General features: G+C 48.6%; 1 protein-coding gene across 1 annotated transcript in view; it reads right to left on the bottom strand.

Annotated features, from left to right (window-relative positions):
* The window catches only part of CUNH1orf159 (chromosome unknown C1orf159 homolog), a 29,442-nt gene extending 11,102 nt beyond the window's left edge, over positions 1-18,340 (bottom strand). The window contains exons 1-2 of the mRNA XM_044445520.1: positions 18,275-18,340; positions 5,163-5,252 (exon numbers count right to left, since the gene is read on the bottom strand). Of these exons, the coding sequence (XP_044301455.1) occupies positions 5,163-5,234 (72 nt within the window). The 5' untranslated portion in view covers positions 5,235-5,252; positions 18,275-18,340. The remainder of the gene's footprint in view (positions 1-5,162; positions 5,253-18,274) is intronic.
* Positions 18,341-22,269: the final 3,929 nt, after the last annotated feature.

Here is a 22,269-nt window from a genome sequence, read left to right as displayed (position 1 = left end):
CCCCTAACCCTAATACAGGGGTCAAGTCCCATTGAAAAGAGGGCGATTTTGAAAAAGCCTTCCAATGTTTGGCTTTCCAGTCCCATCAGTCCTTGGCAGCAGAGTGCATGGTGAGGATAATGGGAATTACATCTGGTCAGGTCCCCAGCTGCCCGCCACATCCTATAATTTGTTCTGGCATTTCTACAGGAATCCTGCCCCATCTTTACAGAGGCAGGAGTTCTTGCTAATATTGGTCCAGTTGACAGAGAACGGAACAGGCTGGGGTGCAGCTCTGTCAATTGCACCTTGCAGAATCGGGGTGCTTCCAAGATGCAGTTGGAAATGCTTTCCGAAATTGCCTGTGTGCATTTGACGGGGCACTGCGTACATGCCAAGACACACACCTCAGCTCTTCTTCCGGCATGAATGCTGCGAAAAGAACGCACTCTCCAAATATTTCTTGTCAACACCGTGTGTGACATCTTGGAACGAGGGATGTGAGTGTGGGGGCGTGTGTACGCGCCCAGAGACAGACGCACACGTCATTATGTGCTGTTCTTTTTGGGAAAACACAGCGATGTTCCCAGAGCTATTAACATATCCGTCCTTTTTACTGTTTGACAGCCTGTTGGCCTGAGATTTCTCCATGAAATCATTTTATCAGGAATAAAAGCGATGCTTCCAAACTGAAGAGGCCTCCTTCCAGTTAATAGGGATTATTTTTAGCCCACAAAGTACTAATTGACAGAAAGAAAAACAATTTAGGATCTGGGGGAATGTACAGGTTATGAATGTATATGTTATGTTTGTATACAATCCCTTGGCATTATTTGTTTCCTTTCTTCCTTTCTCTATTGCATTTCTTTTAAGGAAACAATAAAATATTTTTGGAAGGTTTTTTTTTAAGGCCATGAACAAGGTATAGCGGATTCACGGGGCATAACTGGAGGGAATGGTATGCTTTGCTTGCTTGGCAACGTGGGTGAGCCCTAGAGAAGGGGCCCATTCAGCACCTGTGTGTCTAGGGAAGCTCTGAGGGGCGGTCCGTGCCAGCCCAGCCTCTTCCCTTTCCTTTCCACAGTCACTGGTCTCAGGCAACTTGAACGGTAGCCACAGGCTACCATCTCAGATTCACCCAAGAGCAAATCCAAGTGAACTCCGTGCTGCCTGCTTTGGAGCAGAGATGTGCCAGCGGGGCTCACTGCTCAGCCAAAGAAGGTTGACCAAACGGAACCTCGGTTCGCTTGCTTGGGGCTCGAAAAGGCAGCCTTTCCAACGGGAAAAACGCCTCCGAGCAGGAGTATGTTACACAGGAATATCTGTAGCAGGAGGACCGCCCCGCGGGAGGACTCGTCCGGAGACAGCACCTAGCTCAGACCCCTCCACGGTCCTGCCACCGCGTTTGCCGGCACGCCGCCCTCAGGCGCCGGCCACTGATGCCTGCTCCACCTCCACCTTCGCAGGAGCACCTGGCCCCACCTGGAAGCAGCGCTCCGCTCTGGCTCTGTCCAACCCATCTAGCGCCCTTGCTGTGCTCGGCCTTTTCGTTCTGAAGCTCAAGGGTTGCCTAGCCCTGCCCAGTCTGGGCCAAGGCCCCTTCTTCCTTTCTGCCCACTGAGAGCATAGGAAAGGGCACTTCTGAGCAATCCCACCATCTCCCAGGCTGATGGCTGGGCGAGCCGCCTATTTAGAGGCGAGCCCAAGTCCAGGGATCAGGTCCCAAGTTCAAAACGTGCCAGGCCCTCGCTTTGATGACGACGGTGTTTGTCTTCCTCCTGCCTTCTCAGCTCCCCCCTCTCCTTGTTACAACATTTTATTGCCATGGCTGTAACTTTATCGGTACTTTATTTTCCTTTTAATTGTAGCCTGCTGCAAGAACAATGGTAGAAAAGCCGGCAATAAAACTCGCTGAACAAACAAAGGAGCAATAATTCAATTTAGGCACAATAGCACCTGCCACCAGCGCTGCGTATTGGATTTTAAATTGAAGGGGGAAGCTGTTTCAGCGGCGATTTATCCTCCTTTATAGACAAAAAAAATATATAAAATGAAAATGAAATGATTAGAGAAGTAGTCACAGGAGCGCAGATGGAGGGTTTACCTTCGTTTCTGCTTCTTGGTGTTTTAACATGAATGTTTAGATCCCAATTCACCCCAAAAAAATTCCTCCTGCTCTACCTGTCCGCCCCCCTGCAACACCCTGGTGGCTAACAACTAACTGAAAACAAAATTCATTACAAATCTAAGAATTACAAGGCAACTCATTAATAAAAAAACAAAACCAGAGAAAATAAATTCCAAGTGACAACTACTTCAAGACAGCAAAAATCTGGCAAGGGGCAGTTTTCAATCAGCACAGCTGGATCTAAAATGCCTGTGAAAGGGATTCTCCAGCGTGAGAAACCACGGTTTGATAAATAGCTGTCAGCTGACCTAGCAATTTCAGGATCAGTTTTGCCTCCCCAGCACCACTGTATATGCATCAGATGAAACGCACGCCTCCTTCAACAGGCCACGCAACACCTTTGGGTCTGCTTTCAAACCCACTTTCGTGGTTTTGTCGGGGTCTGTTTGCAATCCCTTCCTATCTACTCCGCTGGGAAAAAACGGACAGAGTAGGACAGTCCATTTGGGATGCGTCTGCTTCAAAATGGCCATCGTCCTTTTAAGGCCGGCTCCAGGAATGCGGACCCGTTTTCGGCTGCAGGGCCGGATTCCATCGGGAATCTCTCCGGGGCTGCATATCAGTGGGAGGCAGAAACACCAGGCTGTTCTAGCTTAAAGCTCTTAATGCTGCTGACCACACCTATGGGGAGAGAGCTTAAACCTTTCAGAAAGGAGCGGGAAGCACCAGGAATGCCACGGAATGATCCGTGGTTTTGGAAGAGAGGCGCGGTTGTCTGGGGGACCCAAGCGCCATATCTGGCCTCTGATTTAAAAGGATCAGGCAGTAGGGCACGGCTTGGGGGTTTGGGTAAAGGGCAAGGGCAGGGTAATAAGCAAGGCTAGGTAGGGTCCCCAGGTGGGTGGATTTGGCCTTCAGGCTTCATGCTCAGTCTAGGAGGGTTTAGGTTAGGAAAAGGACAGCAGCAGCAACGGGACACCTGGCGCGGAACAAGTGGAGAGGAAGCCATCTCACTCTCGTAAGAGAACCTGAGGTCACCCCTCACCACCAGCTTGGCTGCCTTGGCACTCCATGCCCTGCTTGGGGTTTCCTATGGGCAGCTCGCTGTTTGAGGGCCAAACACACGGCGGGCAGAGAGAGACCCTGGTTTGCTCTTCTGACACGGCCCACAGGAGGGACTCTCTGGCCCTTCAGAGGGTCCTGGACTCCAGAGTCTAAATGTTCTAGAAGGAACAACCTGGAGGGCAGGCAGGCAGGCAGGCAGGCAGGCTCCCCTGCCCCGATCGAGCCCCAGGCGGCCTCTGCTCCATCTGACGGAGGCGCTCTAGAGCCTCCGAGGGCAGCTCCTCGCCCCTCCTCCCTTGGACTGGAGGTGGCAGGGAGCAAGGCAGGAGCCTCCCCATTCGCCTTGGGCCTCCCCTGGAGACGGCCACCAGAAGCTGCCTCGGACCAAGCCAGAGAAATGGCGCATCTGGCGTCACGCGCCCAGCTCGGACGGCGGCTCTCCGAAATCTCCTGGCAGGTGCTTCCCTAGGCCTTCCACATGCCAATGGGGGGTCCTACCACTCCTTTACGGAAAACCTCACGCCGACTGCCGTCTGCTTCTCACACCGAGAGGCAAGAGTCTTTGCAGAAGATCTCAACACCCTCTGCTCCCAGGTACTTCAGAGCCAGCACCTCCACTCCGGTTCCCCACCCGTCATTTTCGACTTCCAACCCCCTTCTGTCCCAGTAAGCATGGCCAATGGCCAGGAAGGATGGGAGCTGTAATCCAAAAGAATCTGGACGGAATGAGGTTGAGGCGGGCTTTTTTCCAGATCCGGACCAGCATTCTGAACGGAAAGATATGAATAGCCCGCATACACACCCGTCTTGCGTGATATACGGCCGGGGAACAAGGTGCTTGTCTGGCATTATGAGGAGCGGCTACGTGGTTGGGAGGAAGAGAATTTTCTGTAGCAAAAGATGAGGGCCGCTTCTTCTAAAATTAGATTGCAAGCTTCCGGCTTAGGGGAATTCTTGTCATATTGTACAATACAAGTAACCTACCCCGATCCTTTGAGGCTTTAAATCAAGATAAATATGATGAGTCATCTGGCAACACACACACCCCAGGTAAAAGAGATTAAAACCACGCATGGCGGGTGGGGGAAAGGGTATATCACTCAGCCTTGATCGGCTTTGTAAATCAAACTTGTAACGATTAGGGCAGGCTTCATCCATCTGGTGGAAGGCTAGGAGGGGAAGATATGGGCAGCGCTCACGCACACACCGTGGGGTATGGATTTCTGTGAGGTGCCTGGGTCGCTTTCTCTTCCAGAGGCAGCGTGTCCCTTCCACCTGTTCAGTTTCTAAGTGGAGGCTTAGACAAAGCCTGCCATAGAAAAACAATCGGAAATAAATTCTGTGTGACAGAAATCTGGATCCCAGCACTGGCCGAAACCACGCAAATTCTGCAGGCTTGCACAGATCTGCTCATAGGGAACGATTCTAACCAGGGGCAAGACACTAAATCCCACAGGCAGGCACCGACTCTGGGAAGTGATGCTCAGGCCCCAGATGGCTTCGGAGAGCTCACCAGGGTGGGCCTGTGCGTGTGCGTGCGCTCTCGCAGCTGTATCTGAGCGTCCTCGGACCTGGGCATCCAAAGGATTATCTCCTCCGACACGATCCCACGCCTCCGCTTGCTCGGATCCCCTCCTTTCCTACCACGCAGCCAGCTCTTCTCGCAGAGCACCTGCTGGGGCCCGCGCTTCTAATTGCCTGCGTTTTTGGACTCCGCTTAGAACGTTGCTATGGGGACGCCGAGTGCCTACACTTCGAACATTTACCTCTGACCAGGCAGAGCTGCCAACCAATGCCACCGCTCCAGGCTCTCGCTATTGCCGGGCAAGATTCCGCCTCCCTCTGCCCAGGAAGGATGACGGCCCCAGGCGAAAATAGGGCCACACGAGCCAGTGAGCACAAGGGGACGCGGCCAATCCGATCGCAAAAATTCTGGGTGGGCGGCCTCTGGTTTTAGACGTTTGTGAAACGGCGATGCACAAATACATACCAAACTGTCGGAAGACTTCCCAGTCACTTCCACGCCCAGTATCGTAATGAGAAGCACACATGGCATTGCCATGCCTGGAAGAAGCGGGGTCTAAAAGAGAGAGAAATGATGCCGTGTTGAATGGCAAGACGTGCACAGGGCTGTCGACGGCATTTTGCGGCCGGAACCTGCACCTCAGCGCCTGTGGGGAAGGCTGGGAGGAGGCGCCTTACCTTGCTGTCAAAACCCGGAGGCCCTTTGGAGACATTCAGGACAGCCGTCAGGGGGCATGGTTCTGCTCGTGCAGACTTTGTGTGTGTGTGCGTGCGTGTGCGCACTCACGGGGAGTTGCTAAGGAACCTAATCAGTTGGCTCTCCCACACCCAGAATGGAGGAGGGATGGGAATCAATGAGATTGCAGATGGGAACTGCCTGACACCGTCACCTCGCTGATAAAGCCTTCTTGGGAACAAAAAGCAACTGGGTGGCAGCTTTCAAGATTAATCGGAGACCGGGGGGGGGGGGGGGCGGGGGGGGGAGTGCAAACCAAGCACAAATGGCTTTTCTGACAACGTATGTATGTAGGCTTGCTCTCCCTAGCTTTCAGGCCTGAGGAATTTAGAGAAGTTTGCCCTCAGCCGTGCAAAGCAGCGTTGGCAGAAGCTTGTCAAAGGCTGTTTGTCCAGCCAGCCCTGTCTTGTCTGCTTGGACTGGCAAAGACCCTCATCAGCCACCTCGGGTTTGGTTTGTTTTCAATCACGGATGCCTTCCCATCGACCCTGGAACTTTCCGCCCATAAAGGAAATGTGCCATCGAGTCTCAGTCAGTTCATAAATTCATCCCAGGCTGCTTAGGAGAATCCAAGAGGCAAATATTTAGTCACCAAAGCAAGCAGCAAGTAAGGCCGAGACATCTTGCTTCTTGCAGGCATTCTCCAATGCAAGAGCGATTGCTCTGCAGGGCTTCAGACAGGAGGGTCCCCTTAGACACTGTCATCTGTAAATGTTTCTCCTCCAGCTTTATCTTTGCAATTCAGACTCGCAATTTACTCTCTCCCAGCAAAACTTTCCATCAGTCAATACTAGGGATGTATGAGAAATTAGCTTTCAGTTCGGGGTTTTTTTTTAACAATCAGAATTTATCCAGTGAATGCCTCCCAGAACCAAACACTGAAGTGAATACAATCTGCAACATGTTTGTACGTTTCTGAGATTGGGTTCTGATTCAGAGAACAAAAAAAAAAGTTTTTGGAAAATGCATGACTGGAAAAGTTGGCACTTTTGATAAATGCGTACAAAAGCTCTCCATCTGAAAGGGAGAAAATGCACAAGATTCAGAACTGATATGCATGTTTTCCAAACATACACAAAAATATGCAGGGACTCTCATGCTAGAAAAACACAAAACAAAATGAAGCTCACAAACAGGAAACAAACACAAGTCAGAATGAGCTTCAAGGGGGAATTTGGAGAATCTGAACAAACTCAAATGTTGTTGATTCGCACATCCTAGTCGATAATGAATCTGGGAAAAATGAGAATCTCATCAAGTCAAAACTACTGGGTGGATAAAGAAGCACATTCAGGTGGGAGCACTTTCCGCAGTCAACATCAATACCGAGAATTCAGTAATGGAGAATGCCATGTTTATTCTTTCCCATGTGCTTTTAAGGCTTTCTTTCATTTCATAAAACGAACATATGAAAAACATCTGCACAGCTGGATAAGAATCCCTAGAGAGGACCCACTTAGGTTCAAATTCCGACTCAAACCTGAAGCCTGGTTGGTGACTTTTTGCCAAACTCCCCCTCCCAGCTTAACCCACTGCGCAAGCTTGAGGCAAGGCACTATAGAGGAAAGCGGAAAACCATCCTGATCTGGGATGTTTGGAAGATGAGTGGAATCAACCATCAGTAATGAAGTGGTACCTTTCCAGGTAGAAGCTTAAGTAGCATCTTAAAAACACAATTTAGATTTCAATTGATAAAAACAGTGCTGCGTGGACAATATCCAGCGGCTGTATTAACCCCGGGGCAGAAGCCTCTGTTCACCTGGGGCGAATAGAAAGCTCCTCCAGGGGAACAATGAGGAACGATTTCAAAAACCCAGTTAATCGGCTCCCACCCCGCCAAGGCCACAAGTAAGCAACATAAAATGAGTTACGTCGAGTGAAAATTTATTTTGCTAATAACTTTAGTGAACCTATTTCGCAAGGCTGTTAGGCTCTAATTTCATATGCACAAATTGAGAAGCTCCTAGTAACATAAAAGCAATCTTTGCCAAATTAAAAAGGGAGAAAAAAGCTAAAAGAAATCCACACCAACTACACTGAACAAATTGGGTTTTTGATAAACCAAGATTAGAAAAATATATGCCTCTCTCAAGTGATAATTGGATATTTGCCCCCTCCCCTCAAAAGCCTTAGAAGATGAAGTATTCTCTTATCTCCAAAACCTAAATGACTGTAGCTGGCGGAGCTCAAGGAAGGAATAAACGTTCCAAATCCATCATCTTCCTCTTGACTGAACGCCTGCCCACTCACTCCAAGGAGTTTTGTCACATCAATGGATGATGGAGGCTTATTAAAAGAGGGAAGCAGAGAAAGCTTTGAAAGACACACACAGCTACTCTCCCTGTGCTAAAACAAACCAGAGAAATCAAAGCTTGTGCGCTGTCAGACTCCGATTCCTCCCATGCCTTTTGGCATTTTGCAAGTTGGACTGAGATCCATACGTGTGAGGAATTCCGAGGCAGGTGGGTTTTCCACAGGAAACAAAGAGAGCACTTGGTCCGATATAGTCCAGCACTTGGGCTTAAGGTTAATCTAGCAACTCAAATAAAATGGACTATCCCAGCCCAGGGTTTATGGGAAGCTGTCCCGGGATGTTTGTAGGCAACAGGATAGAACAGCTTTTAATAAATAAATAGCTTTTGTGGGAGTTTCGCCATATCGGTCACCTATCTTGTTCACCGTATCACCTAACATCTTACGTTAGAGAATACAAACGGTTAAAGCTCATGGGACAAATACTCAGCCGAGAATGTTCCCATTTTGACTTGTCTCCCTGCAAGTACACAGACGAGAGGAGAGGGTTCTTCTCTGTGTTAAGTTACTTACTACCATCTGGCCTATGTAGTCCCATATCGAGGTCCAAAAGTATGCCCAGGAATCCATGGTGGCACTTTTGCACTGGACTGTAGTGTCCATAAGCCACACGTGGCTGAAAAGCGAGGCAAAACTGTTATTCAGTTCGAGCTCTGTAGTGATGCAATAGCCTAATCACCGTAAGTTAGGAAGGAGTTACAGGTGGGCATCTGTGTAAGCGGGCCATTTCCAACACTGTGCCCAGCTTAAAGCATTCCCGGGTTTCAAAATGGGGGTTAAGGCACGTAAGTACTGATCCACAGGCAATTAGGGAAAAGGAAGTGGGTAAGGCCATGAGCAGATGCCTGGAAAGGTCTGGGCGCAACTCAAGAGGGCCAGATTTGGTCCAACAGCTCAGAGGTCCCTCATCCTCTCTTGAAGAAAAAGAGAGGCAGGCTGTCTCCCACAAAGGATGGAAACTAGACTGCTATTATGTTAGCGTCTCGACCACTCAAGAGCCAAGCTCTCTGTGTAGTTGGACAGTTCTTAAAGCGATGCTCAGGCAAACACCAGAAAGATTTTCAATGCAGAATATAAAAAGTGTAAATGTTTTAAAATATCAAAGACATGGAATGTGAGGTTAATGGAAGGGGCTGTCATTTACCGGTCAAACATACTGCATAATGTCTCCAATTCAGTCTTTGGAATCGCCCATGAAAAATGGTCAGACCACAGCGGACATGAAACACGGCTCTGCTGAACCCCCCGAAGAGACTGCCAGAATAAAATGCGATAGATGGACAAATGGCCTGAGCCCACTAAACAGCAGTTTTCCGTGGCCTATTTTGTCAACGAAACAGTTTCTGCACTTTCTGCTGGCCAGCGTTCCTTCCACAACAACTATCTATTTGGAAAATAGGTCAATGCATCACAGTCAAGATGGCCCAGCCATCAACCAGCCAATGCACTCCCACACCCTGCAACAAATATGTTAAATTATCTCAGTTTCTTAAAAAGAAAAAAGGAAAGGAAATTATTCTGGCTTTCCTAAAAATGCAGCTATTATTTTGAGAAACAAACGAGGATCCGCAGAAGACAGCCGTCTTTGTTAATGACTGTCTGACGACGCATCCGTGGTGGCTGTGGCCACTTGGTGCGAGCTGCGAATGATTTCCTGCTTCCTTCAAGGCAGAGAAACTGAAGCAGCTTGTTTGGACAAGTGTCTTACTGTTCGACCAAAACATCTGTCTTCGTGGGAGGAAGAAATGGGGAAAGATGTTGAAGGCCTGGCTGGATGAGGGACAGTATGTTGCAGTGAGAAGCGTGAACTTTGCACCAATGTCGGGATGGACAGGTTTAAGGTGGGTGGCTCTGTTTCCCAGCCTCGTTAAGTCCACTTACCAACGATCGCCTCTACGGGCCAATACTGCAAATTATAGCTGCGAATTACACTAAAATTAGAACATGTGTCCTGCAGCAGTTCAGCAAGAACAGGGTGCTGGAGTAATCTGCCTCTAGAGCAACATTGATCTGTCTTCCTCTCAGATCGCATTGCTGGTGCTTATATTTTGTCTGAGCCAATTTTTTTTCTTGCAAAGCGGACCAGTGTGCACACCGGAATCGCTTTAGGCAAGCCGGGCCTCAGATTCACTTCGCAACATCTCCTTCGAATGTGTGCAAGGCTTCCGAGGGCGGAGGGCTTGGACATGCGCTGGCGTCTTTCCTTCGGATCAATGCCGGGGCTGACCTGCAGCAGCATCGGAGGGGCGGATTTGGCTCAGGGACCTGCATCCAGTGTCCCTGGGGCCCAGAGCTCAGGTCTCTGGAACAGCTTCCAGCTTCGGGCAGGGGAAGGAGCTGTAGTCCCTTTGGTCTTCCAACCCCGGGATCTGGGCAAGGGCACAGAGACTCCTCTTCAGCTGCTCCTTGCCTTTTGGAGCCACTGGGTAGTCACGACGCTCTCCAAGGCGGGCTAAATTGGTGCCAAGACTCTATCCAGCCCATCCTTGCTTCCTTCCCTGCCTCTAGTCCAGGGAGCTTCTTATACACTGCCGGCATTGCTCTCACCAGTTAGCATCTTGGTTCAATCTACGGAGAGCCAGTGCGGTGTAGTGGTTAAGAGTGCGGGACTGGGACTCAGGTGATCCGGGTTCAAGTCCCCGCTCAGCCATGGAGTCAACTGGGCAACTTTGGGCTCTCAGCCCAACCTACCTCACAGGGTTGCTATGGGGGAGGGCGGGGTGGACTGAGAGCAGCAGGAGGAGAATGACGGCGCAAGACGCTTTGAGTTCTTTAAAAAAGGAAGAGACGGGATAGAAATCTAATAAATAAATCTACCAATCTCCAGGCTGCAACGAGACTCCTGTGAGGGTCATTTTCCCAGGAGGGTTGGGAAGCAGGAGATGGCCACATCACACAAGCCAGGTACCAGCAGGTGGGGAAAGGAAATTTGTAAGTTTACACCAGAGGCGAGACCTGAACTGGCACTGGCTGCTTAGCCACTGCAGGAGCCCCAAGAGTTGTACGGAGAGGTACTTCCCACCTTCCTGCTCTGGAAGCTTCATCCACACATTGCTTTTGAGTCGCATCCCACCGGAGAGTGAAAGCGGAAAGCAGGGCCCGTCTGAAAGAACCAACTTCCCCCACTTCTTCCCAAACTTTTTCCTTTGTATGTGGTGACTGTGAGCTCACAGGCAAGGGAGGCCTTTTTAATTAATGATATATAAGCCACTCCATGAAGCCGTTTGGGTTGAAAAGCAGCATAAATAATGCTTCAAAGAAACGATAAATCTTCAGGGAGGGTGCTTTTATAATAAACGGATGATGAAAGTTGGAAAAATGTCAAATCAGCTGCCAAGAGTGTCACCCCGGTTAATGGGCGGGGTAGAAATTTAATAAATAAATACCTAATTGAGCTTCTGCAGTCAGCCCAAGACAACAGAGAAATGGCAGCCTTTTCATGAATGTTACTCTCAGTCCAAGAAAATGCGACAGACAAGGTTCTTGGGCTCTGCCGGGCAATTCCCGCCCCCCCGCCCACCGCCGGGTCTGATGGGACTGAGCGACGGTGATGGTTAAGACTTCCAATGCTTCGATATTTAAGCTGATTAAATAAAGAGACGGCTGCCAATGCAGGCAGGATATTCGGTAGGACGGCGGCTCCAACAATGGTTGTTGAAGGCTTGTATATTAAGAGCAGGCGGAAAGCATAATTCGTTGGGCTTGAAAATAGCTGCTATTACCTCCCAGTTTTTCAACTTGCATTTACGTGTAACTAAGCTGAAACGGGATCTTCCGAAGACAAAGGGCTCTCACTTCGGATGATCACAGATGTGACAAGCGTACATGTTCTCTCTTCATGCATTCCATTTATTTAATTGCACCGATACCCTGCCTTCTTTTCATCCTGCTGGCTATTTTATCCTCACTCCGACCCTGGGAGGTAGGCTAGGCCAAGAGGCCCCGGCTGGTCCACAGTCGCCCAGTGCGCTTCGTGGCTCGAATGGGAGACGAGGACCTGGACGTCTGGAGCCCCGTCCAGCAATCTCACTGCTCAACCTTCGTCCTGGGTGGTTCTAGCCACTGCTTGCTGGGACCCCGGGAACAGACAGGCACGGCCTTCAGACTCATGTCAAGACCATGGCCTGGAGGCCAGTGCTAAGCTGGAGGCCATGGCAGCTAAGCCCACAACTACAGAAAAGTTTTGGCAGGCGGGGAAAAAAGAACGTGCTCCCGGCACGCTTAAGAACCAGTTTGATGGATCATTTGACCCAAGTGACGAGGCTTCGTTCCTTCCTGGTGCTTGCTACGCAGCGGATTCTTGAAGAACCAGCCTCACAGCCTCACAGAAGAACTGCCCGTACTTGGGCACCCGGGAGAGCTCGCCTCGCCTGCTGGCTGCTGCTGCCCGAGGGCGGAATTAGCTGCGGGAGCTAAGCTGCCGCAGGAGAAAGTACCACGGGCCACGCAAGCAATGGACAAATCACAGCTACCCAGCCCTTCCGTGCAAAAGAACGCCACTCAGCGTGGTCAAGCAGTTAAAATTGGCGAAAGCAATGCAAGGACACAGAGCAATTACCAAAAAACTTTTAAGAAGAGGGCTTCACGGGCCACAGGAATTTTGCAAACGAAGGAGTCTTAGCGGTGGTCTTACAAGAAGGGAACCCCCACATCCTCCCCGTCCCAGGAGATCTTAAGCAGACTCATAGAGGGAAGATGTTCTTGCAGGAAGCCTGCTCCCAAATGCTCGAGCTGGGGTGAGACCTTTCAAAAGAAGCTCTACATGTTACCCTCTCCCCACCTGCCACTTCAGCCCCGGCCCACCAACTCGTCCCAAAAGAGGGCATGCAGCAGTCTTGCCCCAGCAGCCAGCTACTGCATGCCACCCCCTGGCACGAACCCCAAAACCACCGTCAGGAGAGGACATTTCTGACCCCGTCCTAAAACTAGACAGAAATTCATTACAATAGAAGCAGCAGGGCCTGCAGCTCTCAGTTTGGGAACTGCAGCAGCGAGGGTACAGAGAGAGATCTAAGTAACCCACTCGGGGGGTGGGAAAGAGCGTTTTTGCTTGAGTGAGAGTCTTCTGGCCTGGTATCCGAAGCTCTTCTACTCCAAGGAACACCTGCCTCAAAAGTCTGAGAAGGCTCATACGATGGCATTTGACAGGAATGCAGCCCTGTCTCTCTGCCCCACACCAATCATGGTCGACCTAGCCACTGTAAGCTTCTCCTTTCAGTGCTTGAGCTAACACAACTCCCTCCGTCACTCCTCTGCTCAGAACGCCGTCGTTAACATCATTCACTTCGACTTCGAGGCCAAGTGACCCTTGGACATCTCCACGGCATCTTTCTCCCCACTCAGAAATCCAGTGCAGACTTCTCGTCATGACCGTCAGCAGCAACCAGGGCGCTGCCACCAAGGCATGGCCCCTCTAAGGGTCTTTGGCAGATTTCTCTGTCTAAATCCCCTCTCTAAACCCACCTTTTCTGTCAGGTCTTTCACACAACTCCTTTGTGTTCTTGCTTTTCTGAAATGGGCCATTGTGCATGTGGTGGTTACTCTGCAGAGTTTCGCACACTTGATAGCATAACAACAACAGAACATTTCTGAGGCGGGGGTCTCCAAGCGGCTGCGTCTGCCTGCAAAACCAGGCAAGGGGTCCTCTTGTGGTCGCATTTTAAAGACCATGCGCACTCGGACAGGCGGGGTGTTGGGGAAAAGTAGGAAAAACAACATAAATTGAGGTCACTCACAGAACAGTAGCTTAGGCTGTCGAACATGGCAGGCAGTGGCCAATCAAACCTGCCCTAAAAAACAGGACAGAAAGTACTAAAAATAGAGCACCGATGTCTGTGCCTTTTAAAAATAAAAGTTCAGAAGTTGCCACATTCTTCTTGCAAGAAAAGTTAAAGTAATAAGAGGAATGTACAGTCCGCAGCATTATCCACGAATGTAAGCAGAATAATGAGGGTTCTGCTGCGTTGGAAAAAGCACCATGGCTGATAATAGAAGTCCAAGGCTTGATATAATGGTGTCCCAATGCTCAGGTGCCATCGTGGGTTGCGTATAGGAGAAACTGGCGACAAATATTCTAACTAGTAGGAGAGGGAAAAGAGTAGCAATCTAGAACTCTGAGGCTCTCTGTAAAACATTTTCAGAGCTTGCAAAAAAAAAAAAAATCTCAAGCGCTCTCTGCTGCGGCAGTCCTTTTTTTTTCTTTTTAAATAAATGACACAGATGCAAAGTTCTGAGACAGGAAAGTGAAACTTCCTGCGGAAATTGCTCCCTGAAGCAGTTGCTTTATGGTACGGCCTGCTTCAAGATTTTCCCTGGCCTGGTTCATACCCAGCACTAACCCATGTTGTATTCTAGGTTGCTGTGATAGGTATACACCGCCACATTCACAAACCATGGTTTGTTAGGCATAAAAAAAACTTGAAAAAAGAAACCCATAGTTTGTTGGTGGGTTGTCATTGCATGCAAACGCAGAACCATGGGTGGCTTATTGATGGTTTGTAGCAAGGATGGAATCCCCCAGCCACTCTGCAATGACTATAAAACTGCAAAGGCTTTTGGGATACCAGGAGGGGGTGGAAGTGGGAAGCAAGCAACCCAGAAAGTGAGAAAATAAGCCACGGCCTGTCTGGACAAACGCTGGGTAGAACATGGGTCGAATCATGGGTCGGGTTAGCATTATTCGTAGGTCTCTACTTTGACAAGCCCTTAATCTTAAGGTCAATTAAGCACACAAAGCTTTTGTCCCGCTGCTGGGCTGGGCATGTCAAAAGGGGAATGGTGGTGATTTGCACGCAGGTGTGTCCAGTGAGACTGTTCTTTTGATGGAGACAGGAGACAATTCTGCCGTTGCTTCACAGCGACCAGGCCTCTCCTCTTCGGGCATGAAAGCAACAGCTCTGCTGGGAACCTTAACTGCCAAAGCACAGCGCGATGAGTCAGCCGCGGAAACTTTGAACCAACTCAGAAAAGGGGTCTTTACTCTTTACGGTTTGGGCAACAGCTGCGTAACCTGCTCTGCTAGCAGCTCTGCCCAACTTTTCCTCGTCACAGTTCTCAGGTGACTACAGCAATTAGTACAAACTACAAACGCCACCTGGTCATTCCCTAAAAGGACACACTCAGGAAGATTCCAGACTGCATAGGACTATATGAAATATATGTTAAGTTGCAACAGGTGAGAAAATGCCATGCCCCACAGTTAGCTAGATATTGAAATATTTTTCTTTAAATATGCTTGGTTAGGACTTGTTTGACCTAACAGGATGTCAAAGAGAAGGAAAGGCTTGGAATTTGGGGAAGCCGAGGAAATACGCTGTTACAACTTCCCTCTAATTCAAAGACTGGACTCTTTCCCCTGCCAGGAATGTTCTGCTCTCCTCCCAGTTTGCTATTATTATTTTGCCGGCTTTGCTTTGCTTTGTTTGCTAACTATGCAAACAACTTTTCATTCACTGACACTTCTGAGTAACATTTCTTGCTCGTTCCAGGAATCTCGTTCATTATTCCAGCAAAGGCGGATTTTAGCTGGGAGAGAGAGATTTTGAAGGCAAGTGGCAGCAGGGCCAGTTTGGAGGGCTTTTCTTTCGGGAATAAGGAAACAATATTTTCATGTGGTATATTAAACTGTACAGCTGTCTCGTTTAATAAAAATTGAACATGACATCTAGCTGCCACCGCTGTGTATAATTATTGCTAAAGGACAGCCCTACTGAAAAAAAATCTAGAGGTAAAAGCACAAGGAAAAAAGAAACAGAATCAAAGCACAATGCTTAGGATTATAGTTATTCCTCTGGAGAATTTATGAGCATATGTTTGATCCATAAGGAATGTGTTTCTATTGCTCATGGATACCGAGCACAAGCTTAAAGAGACAAATGCTCCCAACTCACCTACAGAAGATACCTGGGCCGTGCTCTCTGAAAGGAGTGCCAAGGTTTGAGGTATGTTTGCGGCAGAGAGGGCTCAGGTTTCAAAATGGTGTCAGACAACAAACCCCAGCAAAAAGTCGTTGCTTTCACCCTGTGTTCTCCAGAAGAGACTCACAACCACATCCACCCAGTAGCTGGGGGAGTATGCATGACACACACCTAAAAGCAGTCTCGGCTTGAAGGACTGTGGGAAATTGGCACAGTAGCAGGCACCTTATGCACATGTGCGTTCTTGAACTTTTACATCCCTCAGAGTTTTCATGCACCGGATGTACTAGTTTCTTTTCTATATAAGTCCTGTTTCATAATGAGTTATTAGTCTTTTAATACCATATATGCCGCTTCCCCTTTTCAATTACGGCAAGGAGGAGGAATGGAGCCTCGTGCCACTACATGGTCCATCATGCTCAGAACTGCCTACTTTGGCGGAGTCACACGCTACCCTCTGTTCCAATAATTTTTATAACTAGACTGCCGGAGCAGAAACTTGGAACCTTCTCCTTGCGAGAGAATACGCTCGAAAAAGCATCCCCCAGACAACACACAGGGTTAGTGCCACAAGATTTCTTTAAAGGCGATTTCAAAGGGATGCTAAAACTTTCAGTGCCTGCTAGTCATGATGGGTAGGTATTACCCCCAAGAGTGACCGCCGAGCACCAGTCACTAGAGGACTCCAGCAGAAGAGGGCTGTTCCATGCGGGCTTCTTGTAAGCTTCTGGTTAGCCACTGTGGGGGGGAAAATATTCAGGGCTAGGTAAGTCTTTGATCTGATCCAGCAGGGCCATATATGGCCCAAAGCACCCGTGAGAGTCTTCCCACCAAAGGTTGCCTTAGGCCAAGCACAGACCTCTCAGCTAGCTTCTCTCACTGGGCCACTGTGAGGCTTAAAAGCACAAGGCGTGAAGAACCTCTGTGAGGGCAGCATGAAGTTGGATCGGGGCCACGTGTGATCCTGGGTTGCCCACCCATGGCCTAAAGATCCCTGGCAGAAGGTGTGCAATAGAAACATAATAGTAAAAAATTAATAATCTCCTTGATCACCTTGTTCCACAATTTCTGCATGAACACACACCCAAAACGGAATACAGAGGTCCCAGGCCGTACCCCCATCTACTGTATGAAGCCTTTTCCCTAGCTTCCACCTCCCGCTCCCAAAATATATGGAAAGCCATATGTGTGGAAACCACAAGTCTTTAAAGTGCCTCCCACCATGTGCTGGAGCTCAAGACTCCTTCTGTGAATCGTGGTGCAGCAGTGAAGGCACTGGATTTGGACTCCAGTGAGCCAGGAGTGGCCACTAAACTCGCTGGGTGACTTCAGGCCAGTCTCAGCCACCCCTACCTCAGAGGGTTGTTGTTGTGAGGATAAAATGGAGGAGGGCAGCTATGCAAGCTTCTTGTTAGGAAAAAAAAAGGAGGACAGAAATGTGAAGTAAGAACAGTAACAGACACGGTTTTTGCAGTGAAGGAGACATAACGAATCACAAGAGGAAGCTCCAAGTACATGAAGAATGCAGTGATATTTAAACCAAAATGGATATAAGAAGGGTAAAGTTACATAGTCTGCTCTTCTTGTTCGTAAGTATATTAGCGGAGGGTGGCTGCTGGACATAAAAGTCCAGCAGCTCCCAGAATGCCCCAGCCAACACAGCTGGGGTAAAAAGGAAATCCTGAAACTCCCAGCATGCCCCAGGCAGCATGGATGGCTGGGACATACTGAATGTGAGCTGCGGGCTTTTTTCCTGCCTAGGATTATGTCCCTTATGTAACATTCATACTCTCCCACCGTTTATTAATATCATACCCTTCCATCATATTTTTGAGGGCAGCTCAATGTCAGCAAGATCTCCTGAATTTATAAATCATACTCCAAATAGTTTCAGAATAATAAGACTTAAGTAAGAATATAATGATCCACATGGTGAGCATCCAAGCTCATTAATACTGATTTCATAGCTACTCCAATTTTCTTTGAACAAAGTTGGACAGCATTTCTTCAAAAGGATAACATGTGCTACAGCTCTCCAGTAAACTCTGCCAGGAGCCCCCTGCCCCCAAACCTGACACTGATCAAGCTAAAAGACCCCCCCCCCGCGCAAATAAGGAAGTAGGACACTGACCCTATAAGGACAACGCAACAAAACGCCCGTTTAAAGCAGCAGGAACCCCCTTTTTGCCCGTAAATTCTCCCCACACATTAAGGCAGTTCAAGTTAGACGCCCCCTCCCCTAATAAAGATATGGGCAAGAGCACCCCCCTCCACACCTATATGGAGAAAAGGGGGCAGTCTTGAGGGAATATCCCCCCACACACACACAGCTCTCCCCACAGGTAGAGACACCCCACCGTGCAGGGCCAGCCCCCCAAGAGGGCAAGCACACTCCGCCCCCCCGCCCTGGAAGCACCCCTATGCAGAGGGAGGGGCACTCCTGGGTGCACAGCCCCGCCTCCCACGGAAGGGGCCCTCCTATGTGGGGCCCGGGGCCTTCCCCCGCCCCCCTCCAGGCCCTCCGTGAGACCGGCCGCGGTGCCCCGGGGCGCCCCTTCGAAGGGGAGGGGGCCAAGCGAGTCCCGCCCGCCGCCGCCCCCCCGCCCGCCTCACCTGAGCGAGCCCGGCCGGACAAGCGCGGACGGCAGCCGTCGGCAACCGGCTCCCTTTCGTACCCCCCGCCCTGAGCCGGCGCCCTGCCTTCGGCGTCCCCCGCTCCTCTCTGGGACTCGTAGTCCTGGCAGCCCGCGCCGCCGGCGCCGCCTGCTTCCCGGAAACTACCCAGCCCGTCGTCCCCCGCGGCCGCGCGCCTCACCTCGTCCAGGTAAACGCGTCCCCGCCTGTCCTGCTTCCTTCTTTATGTCGCGGCGCCTCAAGGGAAATGTAGTTTTCTGGCTGCGAAGAGGCGCGGGCAGGAATAGCCGCTGTGGACTACAACGGCCAGAGTGCTTTTCGGGCGCGGACGCCATCTTAGGCGTTGCTAGGAAACGGAGATGCCCCTAGCAATAGTGGTAGAGGCGGAGGGAAGCAGATGAGGGAGGGGTTTGTTTATGGGTGTCACGCGGGGGGGGTGCGGGGGTTACACGGACACAAATATATATTTATTCACTGGGTTTTTATATCGGCTTTCTACCAAAAAAATGGAATAGCTGTATTATTATGCTTAATTGTTTAGTATTTAATGAATATTTATAGCAATTCAGTAGCGCGTACCTGCATCACACGCACGCAATGCTATTCGGTTGCTATAAATATCACAGGCTAAGCAATTATGAATAATAATTGCATCATTGATAAACACTGGAATATTCAATTCTGAGCAATTATGCACACAGAAATTGCATTATACTATATTATTTTCATTTGTTAGGGGATGGCAGAAGTATAAATTGAATGCAGTGTTCCAGATTACAAAAAGAAGTTGAAATGATTCCTGCTTATTAAAGTTCGTTTTGCTTTCTTGGGATATTTTAAAACAAATGTGGTTGCAAAAAAGACAGGAGATGAAACAGTTCTAGTTCTCCTTTAAGGATACATTGTGTAATTGGTGGAGAAAAAATGAATCAAGACAAAAATAAAAATGGGAAATGCTTACATTGGCGCTCAGTGGTTGGAGTCATGGTCCTTTTGGACAACTGAAACAAAACTGAAATTAACAATGACACAAATGTAACAATGACACGAATGTAAATATCTGTGCAGCTGCATAAATCCAGACACATCAGTTAAATAATACTGATGGCCTGCAACCATGCTCATTGCTAGGCAGAGAGTGCCAAACCGATGTCTGTATACCAGCCTGAATGGCCTGAATGCTACAAATGATTTACTTTTCTAGAATGGATCTCATCTTTAGTATTCCCTTGACTTGAGCAAAGACAAGAACAAACAAGAACAAAAGCAAGAAGGGCCTTGCTGACTTCCAAGTATTTGCAATCAAGCCAGTTTGAGAGGTCGTCTGGATTTGGGGTGCCACCACAAAGGAGGCTCTGACCTTGTTGTCAGCTACAAAATCTTAGACAGTGGTGGCACTTGGAAGACTGCCATCTTGATATCTTCAAAATATATGGGGAAATACAGAGGCAATGTCCTTTAATGTGCAGGATGTCTAAGCATGACTCGGGACTAGGATATTTGATGGAGTGCCTTGCTTGGCATGAGCCTTCCTACACAGTATGTTCATCTTCTAGGTGCTTCCTCCGAGGAAGGCTTGGAAGGTGGGAAAAAGGGAGAGGGTCTTCCTGGTCACCCCCTCCATGGTCATTTCACACCAAAATTATCTTCCTACCACCAAGTTCAGACCTTTTCTCAAGCATTGGGCAGCTCAGAGTAAGGTTTTAATCCGGTCTTGCATTTTCCTTCTTGTGATTCAAAATCATTCGTAGGGATGTGTCTCTCTCTGTGCGTTTCATATTGGTATGTTTATAATCAATGAAATGTATTCAATGAAATGCAAATTAAATGTCCTTTGAAAAAGGGAGAGGAAGGGTGTTCTTGGGATTCTGCGAGAAAAGCATCCCATAAAGCACACCTGAGCATGGATGTCATACAGGGGACTTCGTGAAAACGCCGTTCTGATCATTTAGAGAAAGGACCGTACCTCAGTGGTAAGGTACCGGGTTTGAAATGCAGACATTCCAAGGCATTTCATTCTCCAGTTAAAAGGCTCAGGTATTCAGTAATGGGAAATACACCATTCTGCCTGATAATCCTTACTTCATAGGAAGAATAAAATGAAACAAGGATGGATGGACGGACTTACTTGGTATAAGACAGCTTCCGGTGCTGTTTGCTCTTTCAGAGCTGCGGTCTTACACATAGTTACTTCAGAACAATTCAGGTTGTAAGGCTAAAACCCTGTGCATGGCTACTTGGGTAAGAGTTGCAGAAATATGTGTAAGAAAATGTGCAAAGAAGCATAGGAACAACTTAGAAAACATACAAGCAATGCCCTTTCTTGGTTTTCCTTTTCCAGCCAGCCAATTAACACACAATGTTCTACCAAAACATTGGTTTTCTCTGTCTTTTTTTAACTGAAGTGCTAAAAAGACATCGCGACGTGAGAATCTCAATCTTCTGATGCGGGAAGAGGATAAGAAAGCCTCAACTGCTTTTTATATCTTGGAAGAATCAAAGGCAGCTTTGAGTTGAAAGATACCTTTGATTTTTCTATGGGAGGGCAGGGCAGGAAAGGGGTGCGTGGAGGAAGAGATTAAATGGGCAGCTGAGAGAGAGCAGGGAATCCTTACTGCCTGGCTGGTTTGTTCTTACAAAATGTAGCTTTTCCTGGAGGCAAAAAAACTGAGGCCTTCAGTTGCCGGTTATCATGGAGCTTTTTACACCATTGTTATCTGAGTCCGCTGTTTTCAGCACCGGCTTTGTTCTTTTGCATGCAAGTTATACCACGAGGTACTACAGGACTTTATTTTATCCCCATGCTGTTTAACATCTACAAGAAATTGTTGGGAGAGGTTATCCAGAGCAATGGGCTCAATGCCCTTTGCACATTTTACTTCTTTTCCAAGAAATAAATAAAATAGAATATAATAAATAAAATAGTAAAGAAAATAATAAATAAAATAAAATAAATGAAACAAAATGAAATGCACCTGAGCCTAGCAAAGTAACAACAGGTAAAATAAATACAATACTGAAATTGAAAATTTAGGGGAGCAGCTTGAAACATGACTAGAAAGAGGCATTGCGTCCCCTCAACATTTCTTCCGCCATCTGCATACCTGGCTTTCAGACAACAGGAAAGCTCCATATTTGGCCAAATCTTCCCAGAAAGCAGTTAAGATCTCAGGAGAAAGCCCAGCGACAGCCTTACAGATATTTTAATAAACTAGTTTATTCGTCTTGTGCTCTACCGAGCAAAATTTTAATTATCTGTGTAATGAGGCTAGGACAGATTTAAGTGTTTTCTTGCCTGTCTTTTCGGAAACTGTGATAGATGATTCTCACATGCAGCACAAGTACGCCATTTTTGTCCTGATCACGTACGTAGCCATTCCAGTGCGGTTTCAACTATAGCCAGCTTTTCGACAGGTGCGCCCCACAAATTAACAGGTCTTGGGAGAAGTGGGCAAGAAACGCGCCCGGGTAATGTATCTGAAGTCAATACTCCTCACTCTGCAATACTTTCTGTTCAAGAGAGCCGCGTGTTGATCTTAACTGGAGCTTCTGCATGCAAAGGTCATGTTCCACCACTGAATTACGGCTCCCCCTAAAGGAGGGCATCAGATGGGCAGTGAGGAGAGCTTGCAAGGAGAACACGGGTGCCTTCAAAACACGGTGCCGGAGGAGGAGCCTGCGAATTCCCTGGGCCAACAGAAAGAAGAACGAGTAGGTGCTAGATCAGCCTTCCCAGCCTGGTGGCCTCCAGAAGCATGTGGACCGCAGCTCCCAGAATCCCCATCCAGCAGGGCCCTTCCCTGGGGATTCTGGGTGTCGCCTGCAAACGAGTCTGGCAGGCATGAGGTTGGGAAAAGTTGTCCTCGATGAGATCAAGCCAGAGCTTTCCCTAGAAGCAAAAATGGCAAAGCTGAGGCTGTCCTACTTTGGACACATCATGGAAAGGCAAAACTCCCTGGAGAAGATCAGCATGC

This window comes from Varanus komodoensis, unplaced genomic scaffold (genome assembly GCF_004798865.1).
Source record: "Varanus komodoensis strain SLA01 unplaced genomic scaffold, ASM479886v1 scaffold48, whole genome shotgun sequence".
Lineage (NCBI taxonomy): Eukaryota > Metazoa > Chordata > Lepidosauria > Squamata > Varanidae > Varanus > Varanus komodoensis.
Note: the sequence above shows the minus strand (reverse complement) of the source record. Positions and strands in the feature narration are given on the sequence as shown.